At 44.9% G+C, this 26482-nt stretch overlaps 1 protein-coding gene across 1 annotated transcript in view; it reads right to left on the bottom strand.

The window, feature by feature from the left end:
* Ube2r2 (ubiquitin conjugating enzyme E2 R2) overlaps window positions 1-17937 on the bottom strand; it is a 54601-nt gene extending 36664 nt beyond the window's left edge. Inside the window, exon 1 of the mRNA XM_052176265.1 lies at window positions 17299-17937. Within this exon, the coding sequence (XP_052032225.1) occupies window positions 17299-17475 (177 nt within the window). The 5' untranslated portion in view covers window positions 17476-17937. The remainder of the gene's footprint in view (window positions 1-17298) is intronic.
* Between the last annotated feature and the right edge of the window lie 8545 nt (window positions 17938-26482).

The raw sequence follows: 26482 nt of genomic DNA, 5'->3' as shown, positions 1-26482 counted from the left end.
CTTACAACCACCTATGACTCCAGGGCCAGGGGATCTGACCTCCTTAGGCATCACGTGCACATGGGGTAGGTATACAAGCAGACAAATGCTCATGCACATACAAATAAATCTTTAAAATCAAACAGACAAACCCTCTGTGCTGGCAAGAAAGCTTAGCACTGGCTGCCACACCCAATGAGCTGAGCTTAGTTCCTAGCACAGACATCACAGAAGGAAAGAAGCTACTTCTGTAAACTGTGCCCTGGCCTCTACAAATACACACACACACACACACACACACCAAATAAATCTTTTCTAAAAAGCTCTCTGAGAGCTAGATGTCACCATAACTCAGTGGTAGTTCTTGCTTAGCTAACGGGCCCTGGGCTCCAACATCACATCACACATTTAGAAATGCGAAGCAAGTGGGTGAGGGATGCGGGACTTGGATAAGGGATGGCTCAGATAGTAAAGTACCAAGCACCCATAAAATGCCAGGAGCTGTGATGCGTGCTTACACCCCAACCCCATCACCGAGGAGCTGGGAACAGAAAGGTCCCTGGGGCTCATGGCACCTTAGCTGGTGAGCTCTCAACCAAGGAGATCTGTCTCAAAGAAGGTAGCTAGTTCCTGAGGATCACATCAAATGTCCTGTAGCCTACACAGGCACACACATGCACGTAAACATTATTAAATTATTTTAACGTAGAGGGAGCCAGGAAATGGCTCAGAGGGTACCTCGCTGATACGAGGAGGCCTGACTCCTCCGTGCTGCACAAGCACACGGTAGCACACACACCCTGTCTCACACAAGTTCTTTTCAGAACATATACAGATGCACACACTAGTGGAAAAGTGGACGATACACTGCATAGTTAAAGGAGATGGCATTTCATGATCATCTCCCACAACCAGAAAGATTTTAGTTACAAAAACAGAAGTACAGATAGATATACCCTAGAATTATGATGGCACTCACCAGAAGAACAAGCCATAACCAGAACAAATAGAAGCCTTTGAGAATTATATGGCACAAATACATTTGTCAGCATGTTTTATTTGCAAATGACAATAACAGAAACTGGCTGGCCGGGCAGTGGTGGCGCACGCCTTTAATCCCAGCACTTCGGAGGCAGAGGTAGGCGAATTTCTGAGTTCGAGGCCAGTGCTACACAGAGAAACCCTGTCTCGAAAGAAAAAAAACAAAAACAAACAAAACAAAACAAAGAAAAGAAAAGCAAACAAACAAACAAAAACTGTCTGAAAATTAGGCCAGAAATGTCTAAAGGAATGATAGAAAAGTTAAGAATATAAACCTTTTAACATCCATATGTATTATTTAAATTGAAAAGGTCTAACTCATGCAGGGTAGTGGTGGTGCGGCATGCTTTAATCCCAGAATTTAATCGCAGAGGCAGGTGGGTCTCTGTGAGTTTGAGGCCAGCCTGGTCTATTAGGATAGCTAGGACTACACAGAGAAGCCCTGTCTAGAAAAACCAAAAGAAAAAAAAAGGTAATAGTACTTAGCTAATACTAAAAACAACAAACACATGTACTTCTTATATTAACAAACACAAACATATTCTGAATATTCCTACATGACAATTGATCTTCCAACATGCTGAGAGCAAGAGAGATGTTACCTTCCGATCTCTATTCTACATAGGAGATGAAGGCATGCAGGGATTAAAACATTTCTCCACCATGACAATGTAGAGCCTAAATACAAACTTAGTTTCTCCAGTGCAACTCCTTCCCTCTTCCCTTCCCCAGACAGGGTTTCTCTGTGTAGCCCTGGCTGTCCTAGATCTATAAACCAGGCTGGCCTTGAACTCAGAGATTCATCTGTCCCTGCCTCAATAAAGGCGTGCACCACTACCACCAGGAATTAGTGCTCCCATTCTCAACCACATCTGTTAGACTGCCTCCCAACTGGTTAATTTTGCTGAGAGGTTTCTCTGAGGGACAGTGTGTTCCTCAAGCTCACCCTGAACTCCAAAACCTCCTGCCTCAGTACCAAAATTATAAGGATACACCTCTACACGTGACTCAAGATACCATTTTAAAGCCAGTAATTCCAGCATATACACACACCCAAAATAAACATTTTAAAAAAAATTTAGGGCTGGAGAGATGGCTCAGCAGTTAAGAGTATTGACTGCTCTTCCAGAGGTTCTGAGTTCAAATCCCAGAAACCACATGGTGGCTCACATCTGTAACGGGGTCAGATGCTCTCTTTCCATGTGTCTGAAGACAGCCACAGTGTACTCACAAATAAATAAATAAATAAATAAATAAATAAATAAATAAATAAATTTTTTTGCTCTCTTTCCATGTGTCTGAAGACAGCCACAGTGTACTCACAAATAAATAAATAAATAAATAAATAAATAAATAAATAAATATTTTTTAAAAATTTAAGGAGATATTTTGTTCGATACATACTTGAACCTATACCCCTTGTCCTGTTAATTAAACTTTTTGTTTTGTTTTGTTTGTTTTTTTCGAGACAGGGTTTCTCTGTGTAGCCCTCCCTGGCTCTCCTGGAACTCACTCTGTAGACCAGGCTGGCCTCAAATTCAGAAATCCACCTGCCTCTGCCTTCCAAGTGCTGGGATCAAAGGTGTGCACCACGACCGCCCGGCTTAAATTAAACTTAAGAATAAAAGTTTAGCACAATAAAATTCAAAGAATCAATAAAACATAGACTGCCTGGTCTTTAAATCCACCAGAAATACATATCAACAGCTTTAAGTGGCACTCTTGAGGCTTTTATCATCTCAAAGTTGTTTGTAAACTCAAAAAAATAAAATAAAAATCAACCTACAAAAATTCAAGAAGTTATATGCAATAAATCTAACTTTTTAGCTGGGCAGTGGTGGCACACGCCTTTAATCCCAGCACTTCGGAGGCAGAGGTAGGCAGATTTCTGAGTGCGAGGCCAGCCTGGTCTACAGAGTGAGTTCCAGGACAGCCAGGGCTATACAGAGAAACGCTGTCTCAAAAAACCAAAAATCTAACTTTTTAAAAACTCCAAGGGCATGAGAGGAGAAGGACTACAGGAGATGGAGAATTCTGAAGGTGACAGAGTGTGTGTGAGGCGAACAGGGGAGGGCTGAGGGCGAACAGGGGAGGGCTGAGGACGAACCAGGTGGAAGTGGAGGAGCATGCCCTCAAGGGCCGTGGGAGAGAACAAAATATTATATATGAGTGAAGATGTATAATCTACCCATTGTTTTGTATACTATCCTAAAAACTTGATTTAAAAAAAGGAAAAAGAGCACACACCTCTGACCCAGCACTCAGGAGAGAAACAGGCAGTGAGTTTGAGGCCAGTCTGGACACTACAGGGCTAGTTCCAGGCAGCAGGGACTACACAGACTTGTCTCAAAAGAAGAAAGGAGAGAGTAGCCGAGCGTGGTGGCGCATGCCTGTAATCCTAGCACTTGGGAGGCAGAGGCAGGTGGATTTCTGAGTTCCAGGCCAGCCTGGTCTACAGAGTGAATTTCAGGACAGCCAGGGCTATACAGAGAAACCCTGTCTTGAAAAAACAAAAACAAAACAAAAACAAAAACAGGAAAGGAAAGGAAAAGGAAAAGGAAAAAGGAAAGGAAAGGAAAGGAAAGGAAAGGAAAAAGGAAAGGAAAAAGGAAAGGAAAAAGGAAAAAGGAAAAAGGAAAGGAAAAAGGAAAGGAAAAAGGAAAGGAAAAAGGAAAGGAAAAAGGAAAGGAAAAAGGAAAGGAAAAAGGAAAGGAAAAAGGAAAGGAAAAAGGAAAGGAGAGAAAGGAAGGACAGAGAAAGGAAGGACAGAGAAAAGGGGGGAAAAGAAAGAAAAGGGGCTAACAGTTGAAAGCACAGACTGCTCTTGCAGGGAGGAGCCCAGCTCAGTCCCCAGCTCCTATTTCAGACTCACGGTCACCTGCAGCTGCAGCTCTGGCCCTCCATGAGCCCACACTAGCCCGACCACCTCAGCTCAGTGCAGAAGGGGAGAAAGAGGACGTTGAAAGCTGTCTCTAACCTCCACATGCTCGCTACGGCCCCCACACTAATAATACAAATCACAATTGCATGCAGATTTCCACCAGATTCTCATGCTAACCTGTAAGATTCTGATTCTGACTGTGTGTCTGTTGTGGAGATGGGATCTGTCTATGTCGTCCCAACGAGCCTTGAGTCCTAACCTCATTTAAAAGCAGCCTCAGAGGTCAGAGGGACAGGCAATACTTCACATCTCCTAGCTACCCAGACCTGTATTAATATTCCTTTTTCAACTGTTATTTTCAAGTTTCCAAAACGAGTTAAGTACTTTAGCACTTCATCAGATGCTTAATATTCTCTTAAAATACTGCCATAGGTCCCATCTAAAATGCATTGAATGAGCCCATGGCAAAAATTTCATCATCTCCCCAATATTTACTTGAATTATGGAAAGCACGAATTTGAAATCCTTAGTCAAACTTGAAACCTGACTTGTTCACCTGATCTAGTTTCTATGTTAAAGGAGATTAAACTGAAAGATACTGATATTCAATCCTTCCAAATTTAGACACTAGCTATCACTTAAGAAAAAATAAAGAAAATTTAAATATCCTTTTAGTAACTTGCAACAATTTTATTTTTGTGAAATCATTAAATTTACTACCTAAATCTCCAGATGTAAACATATTCACCTATAAAAATCTAATTCTATTCATACTAAAGCTAAAACCAAACAACATTTGCAATATCTGGGGTGACGGCTTGACGGTGGCTGTCAGGGCTTTCATCCCACTCCTCTGCTTACTTTGCTTTTTGAGGTGAACTCTGCGTTGCCTAGAGTGGCTTGAACTCCTAAATGCATGGCTCTGCTTCCTCAACTCGCTCAGCATCTGGAACAATTGCACCTCTGTATTGGGCTGTATTTCTAAAACTACAGTATTTCACTGCATAAAACAGTCTCAGGATATATAAAATAAAATTCTTTGAAAAAATATATTAGCCAGGCGGTGGTGGCACATGCCTTTAATCCCAGCACTTGGGAGGCAGAGGCAGGGGGATTTCTGAGTTCAAGGCCAGCCTGGTCTACAGAGTGAGTTCCAGGACAGCCAGGGCTACACAGACAAACCCTGACTCCAAAAAACCAAAAGCCAAAACCAATATATATATATTTTATTTATATTTACTTATATTATATTTTTATTATTTATTTATATTAGGGTAAAAGCAAAAAAAAAATAAAATTAAAACAAAAGGGGGCCCAATGATATTTATACTACAAAATTATAGCACATAATACTAAATAGCAATTAAAAAAACTGCTGCATAAACCAAACATGGTGGCATGTTTGTCATTTCAGCACCTAGGTGAAGGAAGGAAGATAAGCGTCCATAGTTATCCTAAGATGTTTCAGAACAAAAAGAAAAATAATTAAATGTGGGATAAACATATATAGGTCAGCAGTTAAGAACACTTCTTGCTCTTGCAGAGGATAATGTTGTTCCAGGGCCATCTGACACCTTCTGACCTTCAGGGGCACCAAACATATGATTTACATAAATATATACAAAACATTCATACACAAAAATTAAGTATAATAATAGTAATAGTAATAATGATGATAAAGAAAATTAAATAGAAAAGGATAAAACTAGCTGAGCGGGGGTGGCGCACGCCTGTAATCCCAGCACTCTGGGAGGCAGAGGCAGGCGGATTTCTGAGTTTGAGGCCAGCCTGGTCTACAGAGTGAGTTCCAGGACAGCCAGGGCTATACAGAGAAATCCTGTCTCGAAAAAACCAAATCCAAGAAACCAAAAAAAAAAAAAAAAAAAAAAAGGAAAGGATAAAACTGCTGTGATAGAAGAGGCCCAGGGGCTGGAGCGAAGACTCAGCAGTTAGGAGCACTGGCTGCTCTTCCAGAGGTCTTCAACTCAATTCTCAGCAACTACACGGTGGCTCGCAATCCTATCCTGGGCTCCGGCGCCTTCTGGCACGAAGGCATACATGCAGATAGAGCACTCATATGTATGAAATCTAAAGAAAGAAAAGAAGGCCCAGAGTTGTGTGGTATGTGTTACTTGTAGTCCTAACAGTCAGGAACTGAGGAAAGAGTTTCTAGGTCAATCTGGGTTATATCCTTCACAATCAAAAAGATACCAATAACATATAATACAAGTAGTTCACACACATTGAAAATATGTAAGATCTCCATGAAAAAATAAAATAAAATGTACAAGCAGTCTCATCTGGCTAACACTTGAACTTCCCTTCAGTTGGCCACGGTGCTTCAGCCTACAGAGCACAGGTGTGAGCCATCACACCTCTGATTTTAGAGAAGTACAGATATGTTTACATATGCATAGACTTTCTGGAGGATTACATTTTGAACAGTTAAGTGATTTTCAGGGGCAAAAAAGACATTCAGATTGTTCTCCTATATCACTCTTTTTTAAAAAAATTAAGGCGTGCTCAGGCCAAGGAGCAGGGGAGGGGGTTGGCGGCAAAGAAATAAAAAAAAAAAAATTTAAACAATTAAGTGCTAACAATCACTGTTACAAAACTTGAATTTCTGTATAGTATCTACAGTGATAAAATTATATTCATCCTATCTTGGACTTTTTTACCTTACCAAATTTACAAACCTTTAAATTAAAAAAAAAATATTTAACTCACTAAGTTGTTCTTTCTATAGTTTTAATGCTATGCGTCAAACCATAGACTTTCTGTATCCTAAGCAAGCACCAACCAGTGAGTTCCACCACATGGCACTGACAGCTTTATTCTGATGCTCAGATAAACAAGAGTTAAAGATTAAAATGGAGAAGGATAAAGAGGCAGAAAACTTAAACAAGGCTAGGGCCCCAACTTTGCACAATCACCTTGTCACAAAAGTCTGGTACCCACCAACCTTAGGATAGCAGCCTCACAATGCATTAGTGCTGGAATGAATATAAGTATAACCAATCCAATAGCAAACTCCATGAAACTACAAGAAGCATCACTGCTGTTAAATATATTCAACTGTTAAAGGTAACTTTTGAGAACTGGAATGATGAGATAGCTCTGCTGTTGGAGGATGGTTTTGGGCACTGTGGGTACATTTATATGCTGATTTCTGTACCCAGAGATCTGGCTCCAGTCCCACTGTCATTATTATTGAAGCATCTGATGTTTCAATATTGTGTAAAAATTGTTCTCCATCACCCCTAATTGGTTAATAAAAATCTCTAGCAGGGCAGGAGAGTTAAGACCCAACCACTGATTCCAGTGAGGAGGTCCCAGGTGGTCAAGAGGTTTGGGACATGGACACACACACACACCCCTACCTATCACAAAAGCCCACAGTATGATTTCACTTACAGGAAATGTCAAACCTAAGTTAGGTATTTGGGGACATGAAGGCAGGAATTCAAGATCACCCTTGGCGCCGGGCGGTGGTGGCGCATGCCTGTAATCCCAGCACTCTGGGAGGCAGAGGCAGGCGATTTCTGAGTTTGAGGCCAGCCTGGTCTACCGAGTGAGTTCCAGGACAGCCAGAGATATACAGAGAAACCCTGTCTCGAAAAAAACAAATCAAAAAAAAAAAAAAAAAAAAAAAAATACAAGATCACCCTTGGCTACACAGGAGAGCCCAAGGCCAGCTAGGCTACCCTGTCTCAAGATGAAGTGGCCCCTGTTGTGTTGGCACAGCCTATAATTCCAGCACTTCAGGGTGAAGGGTGGGTATTTTGAGGTCAAGGCCAGCCTGGTCTACAGAGCAAGTTCCAGATAGCCAGGAATAAACAGAATAAATCCTGTCTCAAAAAACAAAAAACAATACAGAAAAAGAAAAAAAGAAAAGAAAGGCTGGAGAGACGGTTCAGTGGTTAAGAGCACTGACTGCGCCGGGCAGTGGTAGCTCACAACTGTACTCTGGGAGACAGAGGCAGGCGGATCTCTGAGTTCCAGGTCAGCCTGGTCTACAGAGTGAGTTCCAGGACAGCCAGGGCTACACAGAGAAACCCTGTCTCGGGGGTGGGGGAGTTGGGGGGAAACAAATCCAAGAAAAACCAAAAACCAAAAAAAAAAAAAAAAAAAAGCACTGACTGCTCTTCCAGAGGTCATGAGTTCAATTCCGAGCAACCACATGGTGGCTCACAACCATTTGTAATGAGATCTGATGCCCTCTTCTGGTGTGTCTAAAGACAGCTACAGTGTACTCATACATAAGATAAATAAAAAAATCTTTAAGAAGAAAAAGAAAAGATAGCCTTATATTGGTATGGGGATATACACCTTTAATCCCAGCAGGCCGACCCCACAACAGCTTGACATAGTGTTCCAGGACAGCCAAGGCTACAGAGAAAGACCCAGTCTCACAATTCCACATTCCAACAAAGGCAAGAAAGAAATGTAGCTTTCAAATTGTTTAGGCTAGCCCAGTGGTAGGTGGTGGGTGGTGGGTGGTGAGTGGGATGAGTGGTGGTAGCCAGGAGACAGAGGCATTTGGAGATCTTGAGTTCCAGGCCAGCCTGATCTGCAAAGTGAGTGCAGGCTAGGGCCAGCAAGATGGCTCAGCGTGTAAAAGTACTTACACAGAAGCTTGACAACCAGAGGCCGTCCCTGTAGCCCACTTGGTACTGAGAACCAACTTCCACAAGCTGTCCCCTAACCTCTGTATGAAGGTTCTGGCACCCACCCACATACATACACCTTGTGACACGCTCACATACATACACACACATACATGTGTGCACATACACACATACATGCATTAAATGAAATGTTTAGAAAAGGGACTAAAAAAGTGAAAAAAAACCTATTTGGTTAAATACCAAGATTCTTTAACAAAATGTATGCATGGTATTAACAAAATCAAGTTCCACTATTAAAATTATATATTTTTAAGTAGCCAGGCATGGAGGAGAAAACCTTTAATCCTAGCATTACAGAAGCTGGAGCAGGAGAATGACTAGTTTAAATTTAGCTCCATTTGGGAGCTAGAGAGATTACTAAGCAGTGAAGAGCACTTGTCACGCTTGCAGTGGACCCAGGTTCAGTTCCACGAACTACCTGGTAGTCACTACTATCTGTAACTCCATCTGATGCCCGATGACCTACCTCTTTGGGCAATAGGCACATAAATAGTGCATATGCATACATGCAGGCAAAACAACTCACACACATTAAAAATGTATTTAGCAGGTGATGGTATCACACAGCTTCAATCCCAGAACTCTGGAGGCAGAGGAAGGCCGATCTCAGAGTTCCAGGCCAATTTGGTCTACAGAATTCCAGGGCAGCCAGGACTCTGTCTCAAAAAACTAAAAACTAACTAACTAATCAATTAACAAACAAATAACCCCAGTACTTGGAAGGTAAAGGCCAGTTACATAGAAAAAAAGTAAAAAGACAAAAAAACAAAAACCCTAAAATATTTTTAAAAAATTGTTAGCTCCATTTTGCTCATTCTACATATGTACCTTGAACAAGTCCTTTTTCTTTTTTAGTGATACTGGAGATTGAACCCAGAACCTAACATGTTAAACTCCCACTCTACCACTGAGCTACACCTGCAACACAGAATTAACTAGGAATGCCTCCTAGCTAAGAGTCCTTTTTAAAACTAATTTTTAATTGTACACCCTTAAAATTAACATTTATTCATGTATTTTTTGTATGTATGTGCACCAAATACCCACTTGATGCCCGCCAGAGTCAGAAGGGAGCACCTGATCCCCTGGAACTAGAGTTACAGATGTTTGTAAACCATCATGTGGGCACTAGGAATTGAACCCAGGTCTTCAACGCATAATGGTTTAGCCATCTCTCCAGCACACTGTTGTTTTGTTCTTTGGCTTTGGGGGTTTGCTTGCTTGCTTTGAGACAGGGGTCTGAATTCAGGCTGGCTTCAATTCATTTTGCAGTTCCTTCAGAACTGCAAGCAGGATTCTGAACTCTGATCTCTGTGCTCCCACCACCCATGCGCTGAAAGTTATAGGCAGGCAATGTTCTGTCAGCCTGATTCTTTGAGTTTACTACATAGTAAATCTTTGCCTCAAAAATCAAAATAAAAGCAAAATCTACTTTTCTGCTAGATCTTAACTTCAAATATTTTAAAAGTTAAGGCAAAAACAGAATTAGGTTTGTTTTGTCCCTTAGATTCTACAAGAGGCTAAGCACTCTATTTCCATAGGGCATAGTAGTCACAGCTGTCACTGCTAGCAGGTTTTGCTAATGTCCCTCTCTCATTATCACTGTTGGGGGATTCTTAGCCTCCCCCCACGTACATTCAGTTATAGGAGGCCTTTACAAAGATGCTAATCTGCTACACTAACTATATTACCAAGATAACATGATCTTTTTTGTTGTATTTGCTGTTTAGCCAAACCTTCAGTCATTAAGAGCCTAAACTCTCAAAGAGGCAACCCAACAAAAATATCAAACTCCAAAATAAAATCCAATTTCTTCCCAGGAGGAAAAAAAAATGCAACCAGAGGATCTTCACAGTGCAAATAAACTCAAACCTTAAACAGACTACCTAGCCGGGCGGTGGTGGCGCACTCCAGTAATCCCAGCACTCTGGGAGGCAGAGGCAGGCGGAGTTCTGAGTTCCAGGACAGCCTGGTCTACAGAGTGAGTTCCAGGACAGCCAGGGCTACACAGAGAAACCCTGTCTCGAAAAAACCAAATCCAAATAACCAAAAAAAAAAAAAAAAAAAAAACAATCCGACTACCCGAGTTCATTTTATTACAAAAGCTTCAGGTGATCAGTGACTCCTTGCAGCCAGAATCAGGGACAAGGGAAGCTGCTGTATTCAAAAGGCCAAGACTCAGGCCAAGTATTACGGCACACACCGTTGATCTCTGGGGAAGCAGAGGCAAGAAGACCTCTTGAGTTTGAGGCCAGCTTGGTGTACCTTCCTACCTTGTCTCAGAAGTGAATTCTGAGACAAGGTAGGAAGGATTATATAGAAACCCTGGGGAGGGAGGGGGAAGGGCAGAGAGAGAGGAAGGGAAGAGGGAGGACACAAAAGCAAGCAAGCGAGCACTCAGAAGTAGAGTACTTAAGTAGTACCAAAGCTGGGCTCAGCTAACACAGAAGGAGCCATTAAACCCAGAAGCTTGAGGCCAGGCTGAACCACATAGTAAGACCCTCTCAAAAAAACAGAAAAACTTCAGGTGTGGTGACATGTCTTTAATTGCAGAATTCCAGAGGCTGAAGTCAGCTCATTTCTGAGTTTCAAGACAGTTTTTTCTATAGAGTGAGTTCAGGACAGCCAGGCTACACAGAGAACCCACCCCACCCTGTCTCAAACAACAGTAAACAAAGCCTCACTGAGGGAGGAGCTCCCTGCAACCCCAAGGAAGGAGACTCAAAGATGAGGTTGCCCTAGAAAGCATTTTTCAAAGCTAGAAATAACAGATTTCCTTAAACTAGAATTTTGTAGTCTCCACCTGTTTTTCAGTGACCTCTTTAACTTATGCCAAGAGTAACTTCAGTTGGAGCTGTAACTCAGTGGCAGAGTGCTTTGCCTAGCATACATAGGTCTTGGCAGCAAGCACCCTTACCCAGCTGAGCCATCTTGTCAGCCCCTGTGCCAACTTTTAACTGCAGCTGTAAAGAAACACTCTAAAAGCCTTGTTTTAAGACAAAAGTACTGGGGGAAAATGATCATAAATTGGCCTTTTTCCAAGGAAGAACTAATCAGATAACACACGGGAAAAACAAAACAAAACAACAACAACAAAAAAAACAGAAAAATGCCACTCAACAATTTTCTTACGAAGACTAAAATAACCTGTTGAAAATTTTCATGCTTGGCCAAAGAGCTGGCTCAACAGGCAAAGAAGAGCACTGGCTGCAAGCCTGATGACCTGAGTTCAATCTTTGGTACCCACACTGCAAAAACGGACAACTCCCACAATTGGTCCTCTGACCTCCACAAGTACACCATGAACCACACACACACACACACTTAAATAAAAGATTCAGGGCTAGAGAGCAGGTTCTGCAGTTAAGAGCACTTATTCTTAGCCAGGCGGCGGCGGCGGCAGCGGCGGCGGCAGCAGCGGCAGCAGCAGCACACGCCTGTAATCCCAGCACTCTGGGAGGCAGAGGCAGGCGGATTTCTGAGTTCGAGGCTAGCCTGGTCTACAGAGTGAGTTCCAGGACAGCCAGAGCTATGTAGAGAAACCCTGTCTCAAAACAAAACAAAAATTAGTCTCAAAACAACAAAAAATATATTTCTGAAAAGAAATTTAAGCTAGATAGAGCCTTTGTCCCAGGAGATCCAATGCCCTCCTCTGGCCTCCTCAGAGAGCGGACAGCCCACACAGCACACATACATACATGCAAGCACTCACAGATACACAGTTAGTTCCCTGGTTTTTTTTGAGACAGGGTTTCTCTACATAGCTCTTAGTTTACCTAGAACCACATAGGCCAAGCTGGTCTCACTCTTAGAGATACCCGTCTCTGCCTCCTGTGTGTGTGTGTGTGTGTGTGTAAAATACAACAAAACATATTTTAACAAATTTCCGAGTGCCAGACGTGCTGGTGCACACCTTTAATTTCATCATTCTGCAGGTGGATCTCTGAGAGTTCTGGGACAGCTGGGACTTTAGAGACCCTGTTTCAATGCTCCCAGTTCAAAAAAAAAAAAAAGACTTTCTGAGCTTTCTGAAGGCTAGCTAGAGTGATGGATCAATAGTTGCAAACACTTGCTGTTCAAGAGAGGACCTAAAATCAGTTTCCAGCAACTACATTAGAGGGCTCATAACCCTCTGCAACTCCAGTTCTGAAGTCCTCTTCAGGCTTCTGAAAGCACCCACCCTGATGGCAAACACTCACATAAACACACATATGAAGTATTTTTTTTAAGTTTTTTCAGTTTTGAGGCTGAGGCTATAACTCAATTGGCAGAGTGCTTGTCTGGCACACACCCTGCCTTGGGCTCAATCTCCTGCAAAGCATAAACCTGGCATGGGGACAAAAGAATGTAATGCCAGCACTTGGGAATGGGAGGCTGGGAGACCAGGAGTTTAAGGTCACCCCTGGCTACGTAGTTAAAGGCTGGGAAGTGGTGACGCACACCTTTAACCACAGCACTCAGGAGGAAGAGGCAGGGAGATCTCTGAGTTTGAGGCCAGCCTGGTCTACAGAGTGAGTTCCAAGATAGTCAGGCTACACAGAGAAACCCTGTCTCAATGAAGAAAGAGGAAGAAAGTTCATGGCCAACCTAGATTATACAAAGCTTGTTTTTAAAAGGAAAAAAAAGAATTTTCATACTTTACCAGAACAGGGTGGCACAGACCTATATCCTGACCTTGGGAAGGCTGGGAAGAGGGTTGGCTGGTTAGCAAAGGTTCCATGGTGAGTTTCAGGTCACCGTGAGCTACATTACCAGGTCCTCTCCAAAAATAATCTTTTGAGAACGATCTCATCCTGTAGCCCAGGATGGTACTGAGACTAACACAGGAGTCAGGGGCGTGGATGGTGGCAGGGAGAAGATGTCATTCTTCCTAAACAGAATGCGGAGGACATAGCTTCAATGGTAGACTTTGGGAAGCCCTGGGTTCAATACCCAGCAACAAAAAAATTAGTACAGGGGCAAAAAAGATGCATCAACAGATAGAGCTCTTGTTAGACCAGCCTGTAAATCTTAAACTCAAGATTTAACTCTAGAACCCACACAAAATGGAATGAAAAAACTACACCCCAAAGCTGTCCTCTGACCTCCACAAAAGCTGTCCCTGACCTCCACAAAAGCTGTCCCTGACCTCCACAAAAGCTGTTCCCTGATCTCCACAAAAGCTGTCCTCTGACCTCCACAAAAGCTGTCCCCTGACCTCCACCAAAGCTGTCCCTGACCTCCACAAAAGCTGTCCTCTGACCTCCACCAAAGCTGTCCCTGACCGCCACAGACAAGCCACGGTTTGCTGTTCACATGAATATCTCAAATGAACACTTTTTTTTCAAATTAGGATGAGGGAAAAATAGGGCAAACATATATTATTAAAAATTTTAAGTCAAGCAAGGTGGTGCACTCCTTTAATCCAAGCCAACTCAGGAAGCAGAGGCAGATGGATCTCTGAACTCAAGGCCAGCCTGGTCTACAGAGTTCCAGGACAATGAAGGCTACATAGAAACTCTGTCTCAAAACAACACACAAGGAAGGGAGGGAGAGAGGGAAGGAAAAAGGAAGAGAGGGAGGGAGGGAAGAAAAAAAGAAAAAAAAAACAAATAAGAGATTGAAGAGTTGGTTCAGTGGCTGAGAGCACTTGCTGCTCTTATAAAGGACCAGGTTCAGTTCCCAGCACGACGTGGTAGGTGACAACTATCTGTACCTCTAGTTTCAGAGGCTCTAATGCCCTTGTCTGAACTCCAAAGGTACCGCAAGCACATGTGTGGTATACATATATGAAAGCAAAACATTAATACATATAAAACAAATCTGTAAAAGGGGAACATGAATTTGAATGAGAGACAGGAGTACGGGAAAGGATTAAAGGAAGGAAAAGAGGGTGTAAAATTATAGTCTCACCGGGCAGTGCTGGCAGTCCCAGTACTTGGGAGGCAGAGGCAGGCGGATTTCTGAGTTGGAGGCCAGCCTGGTCTACAGAGTGAGTTCCAGGACAGTCAGAGCTATAGAGAGAAACCCTGTCTCAAAACAAAACAAAAAAATACTCTCAAAATAACAAAAATATATTTCTGAAAAGGAATTTAAACTAGATAGAGCCAGGTGTGAGGGTCCACCTGTGCCTTTGATCTCAGCAACTCTGGAAGCAGAAGCAAGTTTATCTTTGGGAGTTCCAGACCAGCTACACTGGGAGTAAGGCTCTGTCTTGAAAAAACAAAACCAACCATACTCAATAGGAAATAAAGCCTCCCCCGCCCCACCCCCTTATACAGCCCTGGTTGGTCTAGAACTTACTGTGTAGAGGCGGCTGACCTCAGTTTGCTTGCATAAGTTCTCCTGCCTTTGCTTCCTGACTGCTCAGATTTCAGGGACACCTCTGGGTCTGTGCAGTACTGGAGATGGAACCCAGGATTTTAAGCATGCTAGAAAAGCCCTCTACAAATGAAGTACACTCCTGGTCCCCAAAGTCAATCTTTTCAAAAGGACTAAAGCTATGATTTGTTTATTTTGTAGTAGGTGTGTTGCTGGAGTTTTAAAAAAATCCGAGCTTCATGTGCTAGGCAAATATTCTACCACTGAGCTACAGTCCTAGCCCAAAGCCTTTATTTTATTTTTGTTGTTGTTGTTTTGAGACAGGGCTTCTCTGTATAGCCCTGGCTGTCCTGGATCTCATTCTGTAGACCAGGCTGGCCTCGAACTCAGAAATCCACCTGCCTCTGCCTCTCAAGTGCTGGCAAAAAAACAAAAAAACAAACAAACAAAAAAAACAAATTCCAATAGGAGCTTAACTACCATTATGTTAACTATCAATTGTTCCAGAAATAATACTTTTTGGAAATTAAACTGTATCCTTAAGCTTGGAAGGTGGAGACAGACGTAGAGGCAGTGACAGGATGATCTCTCTGAGTTCAAGACCAGGCTGGTCACAGAGCAAGTTCCAGGACAGCCAGGGCTACAAAGAGAAACCCTGTCTCAAAACAAAAACATATAAATAAAACAACTGTACTCTTTAAAATTAACCAGTAGTCTGCTTTGAAAATATTTTCTAGGAAATGTATCATATGAACTCCACTTTGTGCAGTACTCCCGATATCTACAAATTAAAATTTATATTTGACAGGGCATATAACATACCTCGGACATGGAAACAATACCCTTTCCAATCTATCACTAATAAACGCGAACCTTTGCTTCGTAACTTTAAGCACCTGCATCTAAAAAGTATAGTTGCATGTTGACCACAAAAGATGAAGCAAACAGTTGGTAAGGATACCACACTCTTACATAACCTTCTAAAAATGCCCTTTTACAAAGTATTCAGCAACTATCACATGCATGAATGGTAAGCATGCCCTATCAATCCTATTTTCAACAAAGTTGACCCAGTTTAAAGCCTGAAATTTGAGGCTTTTGAACGGTAGAATATAAGAGTTAAGTAATTGGGTAGTCCTAAAAATACACATCACAACTACATGACTAAGATATTCGTTTAAAACTTGTGCCAAGATAACCCCTCCCTTCAAAACAAACTAAAATTGACTCATTGGTCTATTTTACCTAATTATGGAAATAAAATAATAAAAGGATTCCTAAACACCCATTTCCTCTGTCTCTACCCCTACTGCGTCTTCACTCAGGGATTCTACCCTCCAAAAACAAACAAACAAACAAAAACGCTTCAGTCTAATCAAGACAAAAACAAAAAACAAAAAAACAAAACAACCAAAAAAAAAAAAAAAAAACCCAGTATCTCCAAGTACTGATGAACTCAGGAATAATTCATGGAAAACAATGGAAACAGTGTCTATATACTGGCTGCCTAAGGACCTGCTCCACCATGAGAAACCCTGTCACCTCAGGTGGGGCTCATCTGTGGGACGACCCCATTTGTTGGAGCTAACCACCTAAGCAAAAGCTTTTAATCTTGTCTCCCTAAAGTGGGAAACTATCAATCTGCCTGCCGTGTTCCACCCTTTGTGGATGTTTGTACATGGGGGGGGGGGGTGCTAGTAAACTTGGTAGGAAGGGACAAAGGGCATTTTGGAAGCAGCAGAGACTGACGTTAAAGTAAATGGAAACCGAGGATAGGAAAGAGGAGTAAATTAAAGTCCCCTCAAGAAGATGAACCGCAAGACAACACCAACACACCACCACCCTCCCGTTTTTGGCCACCCCCCAGGGTCCTCTTCCTTATTACCACCTATACTGTAATCAAAAGTTAGAATACCACTACCCAAGACCAACAAATCCTCCAAATGTCAGGGCACTAGCGACACAGGCAATGACAGGCTAATATTCCTCCCCCCCCCCACACACACACCCCAAAAAAAGAGAAAAGTCCAATCCAATAAGTGCAGGTCACCCTGCCCTCTGGGGCAGTTCCAGCCTGCGCAGAGAAGGCTCAGATGGGTCGAGAAAGAGAAGATTAGACCATCTCTAATTCCACACACCCCTCAGCTGGAGAAACAAAACAAAGGCAGCCCTCCTTCCCGGTAGCCACTACCCCAGCCAAAGAGGCTTTCCTATTTCCCGGTGCAGTCTGGCCTCCCGCCCCCGCCCCATGACAAAGAAAAGGCACTTGTGAGCAAGGCCTTCCTGCCTCTACGGATGGGGGAGGGGGCTGCGAGGTGAGGCGCCCCCTCTGCTCCCCCGAGCTCACGCTCCCGGCCGGCGGCGGAGAGCGGGGAGCGAGGAAGCAGGGCCGAGAAAGGGTGGCGGTACCTTGAAGTAGCCGCCTTCGTAGAGGGTGTTGGGGGGTCCGAAGATGGCCACCTCCCAGTTGTAGAGGTCGGACTCATCCACCAGGGTGATCCGGAAGCCCTCCACCGGCTCCTCCTGCAGGGATTTCAGCTCGAGCATCAGGGCTTTCTGCGAGCTGGTCATCTGCTGCTGGGCCATCGCGGCGGCGGCGGCGGCCGTGCGGGGCCGCGGCCCCAGTCCTCGCGCACCGGCCGGGCCGGACCAGGCCCCTCCCCTCCGCTCGCCCTCGGGCCGGGCCGGGCCCCTGTCCTCACACGCCTGGCGGGGCCGGACCAGGCCCCAGACGGCCCGCGGGCCCGCCCGGGGTCCTTCTCACTCACGACGCGGGCCGGCCCGGGCCCTCCTCACACTCGGGCCGGGCGGGGGCGGGCCTAAGGGAGTTGGGGGAATCCGCTCCGGGCCCCGGGCCTCCCCCCCCCCCCGGAGGGGGCCTCTACTTGTTGGGGGGGGGAGTGGAGGTGGAAGAGAAGGAAGGCGGCGGAGGGCAGACGATGGTGAAGACAGGGGGGGCCGAGCCGGCCCGGGATCGCCGTGCTCGCTTGCCCTCTCGTTCTCCGCGGGGGCCGGAGGGGCGCACGAGGGAGGGCGCGCCGTGCGCTGGGGTCTCGGGACGGCGGCGGCGGCGGCTGCGCGGGGGGAGGGGCGGCGGAGGAGGAGGAGGAGAGCGAGAGCGCCTCGCGCCGCGGGAGCGACAGAGCAGAGAAGGAGGGAGGGAGAGAGGGAGGGAGAGGAGGAGGGGCGCGCGCCGGGAGGGGGGCGGCTCACGGCGGCAGCGGCCCGGTGCGCGTGCGCGCGCCCCTCCCTCGCCCCCGCCCTCCTCGCTGCGCTCTGCTCTACTCCTCTCCTGCTCTCGCTCCCGCCTGCTCGCTTCTTCCCCTCCGCCAGGCCCCACGGTGGCTGCGCTTTGTGACGCCTGCGCGTGTCCCCCTCCCTTAAAGAGCGGAGCCGAGCGGAGGTGGGGATCAAGGGCGGGTCGCCGAGGATCGCTTTGGGCCCTAAGTGACGGTTGTGCGGCTGGACGCCGCGGTTCCAGAGGCGTGTCCCGGAAGGAACCTCAGCTCCTAAGGCTCTCAGCGCTGTCGCCCTGTGTGTCCCCTGACCTCGGCTGCCTTCCTGTGAGGAGCCCTGGTCCTCCGCGTGCTCCCCTCGGTGACCCCCCGGCTGTGGTCCTTACACTTAGCTTTAATAGGTTGCGTCTCCCGCTGATCGCGCCCCTAAGCAAGTCTCCTTTGGGACGGCTAGGGAAAAGCAGACTAGCTCCTGCTTCCTTTCCCGAGAGTAGGTTGTGTAGAAAGCGTAGAAAACTAATGTTGAACCTGATTTTGGGGCCTATTTGGAGAAGAGCGCTGGCTATACCTTAGTTTACTTCTTTGCAAAATATTGATGTTGGCCTGCTGTGGGCTTGGAAGGGGACAAAAGCAAAAATCAATGTGAGGCCAACCTGGTCTACTTAAGTGGTTCCTTGCCGGTCAGTTCTACATAGTGAGACCCTATCTCTAAAGACAGAAGGCTACTTTTTAACCTCCAACAGATCTACCTGGACATGGATGGTTAGAGAGATACAGTCTTCAGTTCCTCTAGGATTGTTTGCTACAATGGTGGCATATGCCTTTGATTCCAGCAGTTGATAGACAGAGACAGTCTGATTGTAAATTTAAGGATAGCCTGGTCTACATAGCAATTTCTAGACAGCCAGAGCTACATAGAGAGACCCTGCCTTTTGTTGTTGTTGTTTAGAGGGTTTTGGGGGGGGTTGTTTGTTTGTTTTTCGAGACAGAGTTTCTCTGTAGCTGTGTAGCCCTGGCTATCCTGGGACTTTTTCTGTAGTCCCAGGCTGGCCCTGAACTCAGAAATCAGCCTGCCTCTGCCTCCCAAGTGCTGGGACTAAAGGCGTGTACCACCACTGCCCAGCCAAGACCCTGCCTTTAAAAAAAAAAAAAAAGAAAGAAAGAAAGAAAAAAAAGAAAGAAAATGAAAAAAGAAAAGAAAGAGAAATCAGGCTGGGCAGTGGTGGCCCACGCAAAGTTTTCATGTACTTAGCACCCAGTTCCCCTATTACAACATCGTCCACAGTATAGAGCAATTGCTATGATTTATAAACTCACTGACAGCTCAGTGTGGTGCTATGTGCTTGTGATCCCAAGGTTCTAGAGGCTAAAGCAAAAGGAGCCCGATTTACAAAAGAACCTGTCTTAAAATACAAGTGGATAAGGTGTGCTGGGGCACTCCATAGGCAGAAGCTGGTGGAACTCTGTGAGTTCGAGTCCAGGACAGCCAGGGTTGTTAGGGAAACCCTGTCTTCAAAAGCAAAACAAAACAAGCCAAGTGGCCCTGCTGCTCACCTGCAATCCCAGCCCTCTGGGGTTAGAGCCGAGGATCTAGAACAGCCTGGGCTAGACAAGACCCTGTGTCCAAACCAAGGAGCCTGTGAGAAGCCTCAGCAGATAAAGGAAACTGCTGTTAAGCCTGATAACAGAGGTGTCCCGGGATCCACACTGCGGAAGTAAACTAACTCCCACAAGCTGTCCTCCGACCCACACCCAGCGCTTCCTATGACACATTATTAGATAAATACATATGTAATGTGATTTTAAATTGTTTACATATCTTACATGTGTTTTATTTTGTACACCCAAAGATGCACGTACACGTTTTTTCTTGATGTGTGTCTCTGTTACACTTCCAAGCCTAGGGGTGGAGAGATGATTCAGAGGTTGAGAGCACGTACCTCTCTTCATAAAGGACCTGAGTTCAAGTCCCAGCACCCACATCAGATCACAAGCACATACAACTCTAGCTCCAGGGAATCTGATGTTCCTGGCCTCTGGGCACCCACTCTCAAGTGCACTTACCTACACAGAGATACACACACACACACACACACACACACACACACACATAAATAAAAAGAGGACCCTGGAGGAATGTTCTCGAAAAGGACCTGGATTCAGTTCCCAGCACTTACATGGCTATTCCAAACCACTTGTAACACCACTAACAAGGGGACCACTTCCACAGGAACTGCATGCACATGATGCACAGACATACAGGTAAAACACCCACACACACTCTATTATTTATTTGCTTGCTTGTTTTTTTATTTTGATTTTTCCAGACAGGGTTTCTTCTCTGTGCAGCCCTAGCCATCCCGGGACTTGCTCCGTAGACCAGGTGTCAAACTCAGGGATTGGTTTGCCTCTGCCTCCCCCGGTGCCGCAGTTAAAGACCTGTGGCAGCATCGCCCAGCTGTGAAAGTTTTTTTTTTTTAAACCCAAGTGTTTCCATTTCTGCTGCCCTCTTTTTCTTTAAGCAGTGGGCTAGGATTAAGACTGTCACCCTAGAGGTTGAGCCCAGTGACATCATCCTCAGGGCCACAATCCAAGATAAGGAGTGCACCCTGTACAACAAGCAGCAGCTGAGGCTCGCCCCGAGCAGCTGGAGGATGGCCACATCTTGTCAGACTACAATATCCAGAAAGAGCCCCCCGCCCCCCACGCCTATGGGGTGGCATCAGAGAGCTGTCCCTTCGCCAACTCACACAGAAGAACACCTGGGACAGCATGATCTGAACAAATGCTCCTCATTCCTGAACCCAGGTGCAGTGCAGGCTACTGGCACCAGAAGCTGTACCCAGAACAACCTGTACCCAAAAGAGCCAGCTGAATCAAACTGAGGGCCTGCTTGGTGCGGGACCGCGAACTTAGTAAAGTTCCCCATCCATCACCTGGAAATATATATGTGCTAATCTGCTGCATTGCTATGACCGGAAGCTCTGGTTTTATTTATACTTTCTTTTTACCTAGTGTCATTTTCCTATTTTGCATCCTATCTTTTTTGATTGGTTGGTTTTTTTTTTTTTTCTTTTCTGTTTTGTTTTGGTTTTTGGGTTTTCAAGACAGGGTTTCTCTGTGTAGTCCTGACTGTCTTGGCTATAGACCAGGCTGGCCTCAAACTCACAGAGGTCTATCTACCTCTGCCTCCCAAGTGCTGGGATTAAAGATTTAAAGATTTCCACCACTACCAACTAGACTAACCCATCCCTTTGTGTGTGTGTGTGTGTGTGTGTGTGTGTGTGGTTTTTTGGTATTTTTCAAGACAGGGTTTCTCTGTGTAGCCCTGGCTGTCCTGGAACTCACTCTGTAGACCAGGCTGGCCTCGAACTCAGAAATCCACCTGCCTCTGCCTCCCAGAGTGCTGGGATTACAGGCGTGTGCCACCACTGCCCGGCCAATCCATCCCTTCTTAACTAGTACAGTTTCTTAGACGTTTTTTCCTTTTGGTGACTTTGACAATTTTAAAGAATGTTGTTTTTTGCTTTTTAAATTTTATTTATATGACATTATCATGGGTGATTTCTCCGCATGTATGTCAGCAATGTGTGCGTTCCTGGTGCCCTTAGAAGGCATGAGAGGACGGTAGCTCTCCAAGGACTGCAGCTGTAAAGAGTTATGAGCTGCCAATTGGGTGCAGGGACATGAACCCAGGTCCTCTCAAAGAGCAGCCAGCACCTTTGATGGCCAAGTCATTTCTCCATCCCTGCCTTTATTTCTTATCTCTTATGGTGGTGCTGAGAATTGAAACCAGGGTCTCTGTCCTAAATAATTTTATGTCCACTTGATATAACCTACAGTCATCTGAAAGGAGGGAACCTCTGTTGAGAAAATATCCCCATAGGATCCGGCTGTAAGGCATTCTCTTAATTAGTGATTGATCAGAGGGAATCCAGGTGACGCCATGCCTGAGCTGGTGAGGGATGTTAGCTCTGTAAGAGACGGCCGAGCAACCCAGGCCGAACAAGCCAGCAAGGGGCACCCCTCGCGGCTGCTGCATCAGCTCCTGCCTTCTGGTTCCTACCCTGCTTGAGTTCCTACCTCGCTACCTTTGATGGTGATAGTTCTATGGAACTATGAGTGAAATCAACCTTTTCCTCCCAAAGTTGCTTTTGGTCATGGAGTTTCATCACAGCAATAGCAACCCTAACTAAGACAGCCTCCAAACTAAGGAAGCTCCCTGCATCCTGGTTTAGCCCTCAGCCATTTTGCTGCTTCTTTTCCAGGTCCCCCCCACCTCAAACAGGATTCCCTCTTTATTTCCTTATTATTTTACTCTGTGTGTGTGGTGTGTCCCGTACGTGGTGGGCAGAGAACTTTCTGGGATGGATTTTCTTCCTTTACCATGTGAGTCCCGGGGATCAAGCTCCATCCTCAGACTTGGTGTCAAGTGCCTTTACCTATTAAACTATCCCGTTCTGGTCTTCTTTACTTTTTTGGGGGGGGGGGGGAATGGATTGTATTATGTAGCCACGATTGACTTCAATTAGCAATCTCTGCCTCAGTCTCCACAATGTTTGATTATTATAGGAGTAGGCCACCAAACTTAAGATTAAGAATTTAGTAGACAATCCTCAAAATTGGGATTTGAAATGCTTTTCTCATAAGAAAGACCCTTTGGGGGTATTTTCTTTTCTTTTTCTTTTTTCTTTTTTTGTGAAAGGGAATGATCACAGGGTGAAATACCATTTGCATGACATCATACCAAGGGACATGATTAGCCTTGTTGATGGTGACCTCGGTCACCTGGCTAAAGTCGTATGTCAAGTCTTTCCGCTGTAAAGCTACCCTGCTTCCCCACCCTTTCTTGACTATGTTGTTTGTAAGGAAGTCACTGTACAAAAAGCCACTTAATGAAGCATTTATTTATTTATAGGCAGGTTATGTTTTTGCTCTGTAGCCCAAGCTGTCTTATAACTCAGTATGTAACCCCGTCGGCCTAAGACTTAGGAGCGTCTTGTCTCTGCCTGATTCTGGGATCACAGGTGTGTGCCACCATCAAGCCTAACTTTTTCCCTCCATAGCTGAGACCTCAGTACTTTAAAACATCATTCTTTGATCCCAAGCTCATCTTTAGCTATACAGTTAAAACCGGGCTGGGCAACATGAGACCCTGTCTCAAAACATTTTTTTAAAAAGATAATTGACAGGCTCCTGATTTTGTCTAGGTCATGAGAGCAAGTTCTACCACTAGAATTAGGACTCCCCTCAAGGAAGGAGAATATTCTAATTAAAGCATCATCTCCTCCCAAAATGATGACATATGCCTCGTTCTAGCTCCCTCTCCTGCACCATTCAATTTAAGGACAGAAGATTGTTGACCTAGAAACCTGGGAGATGATGTTGACACCTTTAATAGCACAGCTGTGAGTAGACAAATAGGCAGAAAGATCACCTTCAAAGCATTTCACCCACATACAGTCACCCTAGCCCCACCCTGACCTATAGGATTATAGATCCTTGGACTAGCCTGAACTAATTGACTAATTGAAACATCTACCTGCATTCCTGGGCTCAAGTCAATTCACGAACTCATACAATAGGTATCTGCTCTGGACATGGTCCTAAATTGGAAAGATGGCATCTTCCTGCCTTGCTGGGTTTTATACTCAGGTCTATCCATTGTAAGAAGAGAGTTGCAGTCCCACCAAGCCAGCTATTGTATTAGTCTAGCCAGTGAAGACATCCTCCAGGAAACTGCAACTGTTTCTTATTCATTTCCATCTCAATAAGAGCATGGCATCTGATACAAAGTAGATACTTGGGCATTTGGATAGTATCTATTTTGGGTAGAGAACCACTTGTAACACTATGAGTGGGGCGTGGAGGTCAGAGATCAACTTGCTGGAATAGATTATCTCCTTCCATGGTCTGGATCTGCTAGAACTCCAGTCCCACTTGGGAGCCAGTGTCTTTACCCTTGGAGCGGTTCATCAGCCTCTGTTGTTTATTTGCTTGCTTTTTGAGGTGGGGTCTTCTCTTGTAGCTCAGGTCACATAGCTATTTGTTTTGAAAGACAACCAAGCTGGGCGGTGGTGGTGCACGCCTGTAATCCCAGCTCTCTGGGAGGCAGAGGCAGGCAGATTTCTGAGTTCGAGGACAGCCTGGTCTACAGAGTGAGTTCCAGGACAGCCAGGGCTACACAGAGAAACCCTGTCTGGGAAAAAACCAAATCCAAACCCCCACCCCCACTCCCCAAAAAAGAAAATCAAGTTTGGTGGCACAGCCTGTAATTTTAGCAGAACTCAATCGGGAGGCTGAAGCCGCAGGTCCAGAGTTTCGGTAGCTAAAGCAGCAGGAGAAATCCTTGAGTTAGAGCTAAGGAGGATCAGACCAACCACGGCTACACAGCAAGATTCTGTCACACACACACACACACACACACACACACACACACACACACACACACACAGAGAGAGAGAGAGAGAGAGAGAGAGAGAGAGAGAGAGAGCACGCCAGAGCCAAGAAGATAATCAGTATCACAGAATAACACATTGAACCCCACCCCCACCTCCATGGCTAAGCTGTCTCTGGTACATTTCTGGTATTCAAGACCAAAAAAAAATCCGTAATGTTTTTTATTAGGTTCTGAAATAATAGTTGACAGACCTGGTGATGGGGGGGGGGGGGGAGATGGAGGCAGGTAGGGGCAGGATTCCAAATTCCAAGTTCAAAGCCAGCTAGAGAGTTTTAACATCAGTCTGGGCAAGTGAGGCCCTATTTCAAAATGAAAAAGTCTAGAAATGCATAGCTCGGTGGTAGAGCTCCTGCCTCCACACACTTGCTCGAATTAAAGGTGTGTACTGATGTGCCCCATTTTAGGAAATTTAAGTGGTTTTTATTTTTGTTTGTTTGGTTTTTTTTTTGGTTTTTTTTGTTTGGTTTTTTTTTTTTGACACAGGGTTTCTCTGTGTAGCCCTGGCTGTCCTGGAACTCACTCTGTAGACCAGGCTGGCCTCGAACTCAGAAATCCACCTGCCTCTGCCTCCCAGAGTGCTGGGATTACAGGCATGTGCCACCATTTTTTTGAGCTAAGTTTTCTTGTATCCCAGGCTGGCTTTGAGCTTTGTAGTTGAGGCTGTCCTTGAACCCATGCCTCTGACTACCAAGTTATGGGATTGCAGGTGTGCACTACATATTCCAGTTGTCAATTTGTGCAACGAGTTCACAACTATCTAGGTTCGAGGCCTGGTATTGAAAAACAACTACCACAGCAAATGACTGGCTGAAACTGCTGCCTTCTCTACTGTTCCTTCATGGCAGGAAGAGACTGACGCGATTGACTGGCGCCCTCTTCTGGTCAGGAAATCAAAACACTCTCAGTCCAAGGTATCACCCGGAATTCACCAAGCCAGAAACTTTGGTAGAGTCCATTGATTTTATTTCAAATGAGAAAAAGCATAATCTAAACAGAGGAAGAAGTACTTAATTTAGGATATTTAAATTTTTAACAGGCTGGCCTTGACCCACTTATGTAGCTGAGCATGACCTTGAATTTGTGATTCTCCTGCCTCCACACACTTGCTAGAATTAAAGGTGTGTACTGATGTGCCCATTTTAGGAAATTTAATTGTGATTTTTTTTTGTTTGTTTTGTTTTTTTGTTTTTCGAGACATGGTTTCTCTGTGTAGCCCTGGCTGTCCTGGAACTCACTCTGTAGACCAGGCTGGCCTCGAACTCAGAAATCGCCTGCCTCTGCTTCCGAAGTGCTGGGTTAAAGGCATGCACCACCATCGCCCAGCCCTAATTGTGATTTTTTTTTGAGCTAAGTTTTCTTGTATCCCAGGCTGGCTTTGTGCTTTGTAGTTGAGGCTGTCCTTGAACCTATGCCTCTACCTACCAAGTTATGGGATTGCAGGTGTGCACTACATATCCCAGCTGTCAATTTTGAATTAAAAGACTGAGTTAGAAATGTGACTGAGTGTTTATAAAAAATATGGAAGGCCTGCATTCAACATCCATGCACCCATGGAAATTTGTTTAAAAGTTTATTTTCTGAGGCTGGGGGGACAGCTCAGTGGTCAAGAGTACTGGCTGTTCTCCAGAGGATTCCCAGCACCCACATGGTGGCTCACAATGCTCTGTGGCTCCATTTCCAGGTGATCTGACACCCCAGGCATACATGTGGGAAAACACCGATACCAATGTGCACAAAATAAAAAACAAATTTAAAATATATTTAGTTTTCAGGTTTATTCATTTATTTTTCACTCACTATGTTAACCTAAGTCCAGATGTGGTGGCACATGACTGTCCTCCTAAAACTCTGGAAGGTAGGATACCAAGAGTTCGAGCCTAGTCTTTTTTATTATTAT

Source organism: Apodemus sylvaticus, chromosome 3, assembly GCF_947179515.1.
Source record: "Apodemus sylvaticus chromosome 3, mApoSyl1.1, whole genome shotgun sequence".
Classification (NCBI taxonomy): Eukaryota; Metazoa; Chordata; class Mammalia; order Rodentia; family Muridae; genus Apodemus; species Apodemus sylvaticus.
This window is presented reverse-complemented; position numbering and strand designations above follow the sequence as displayed.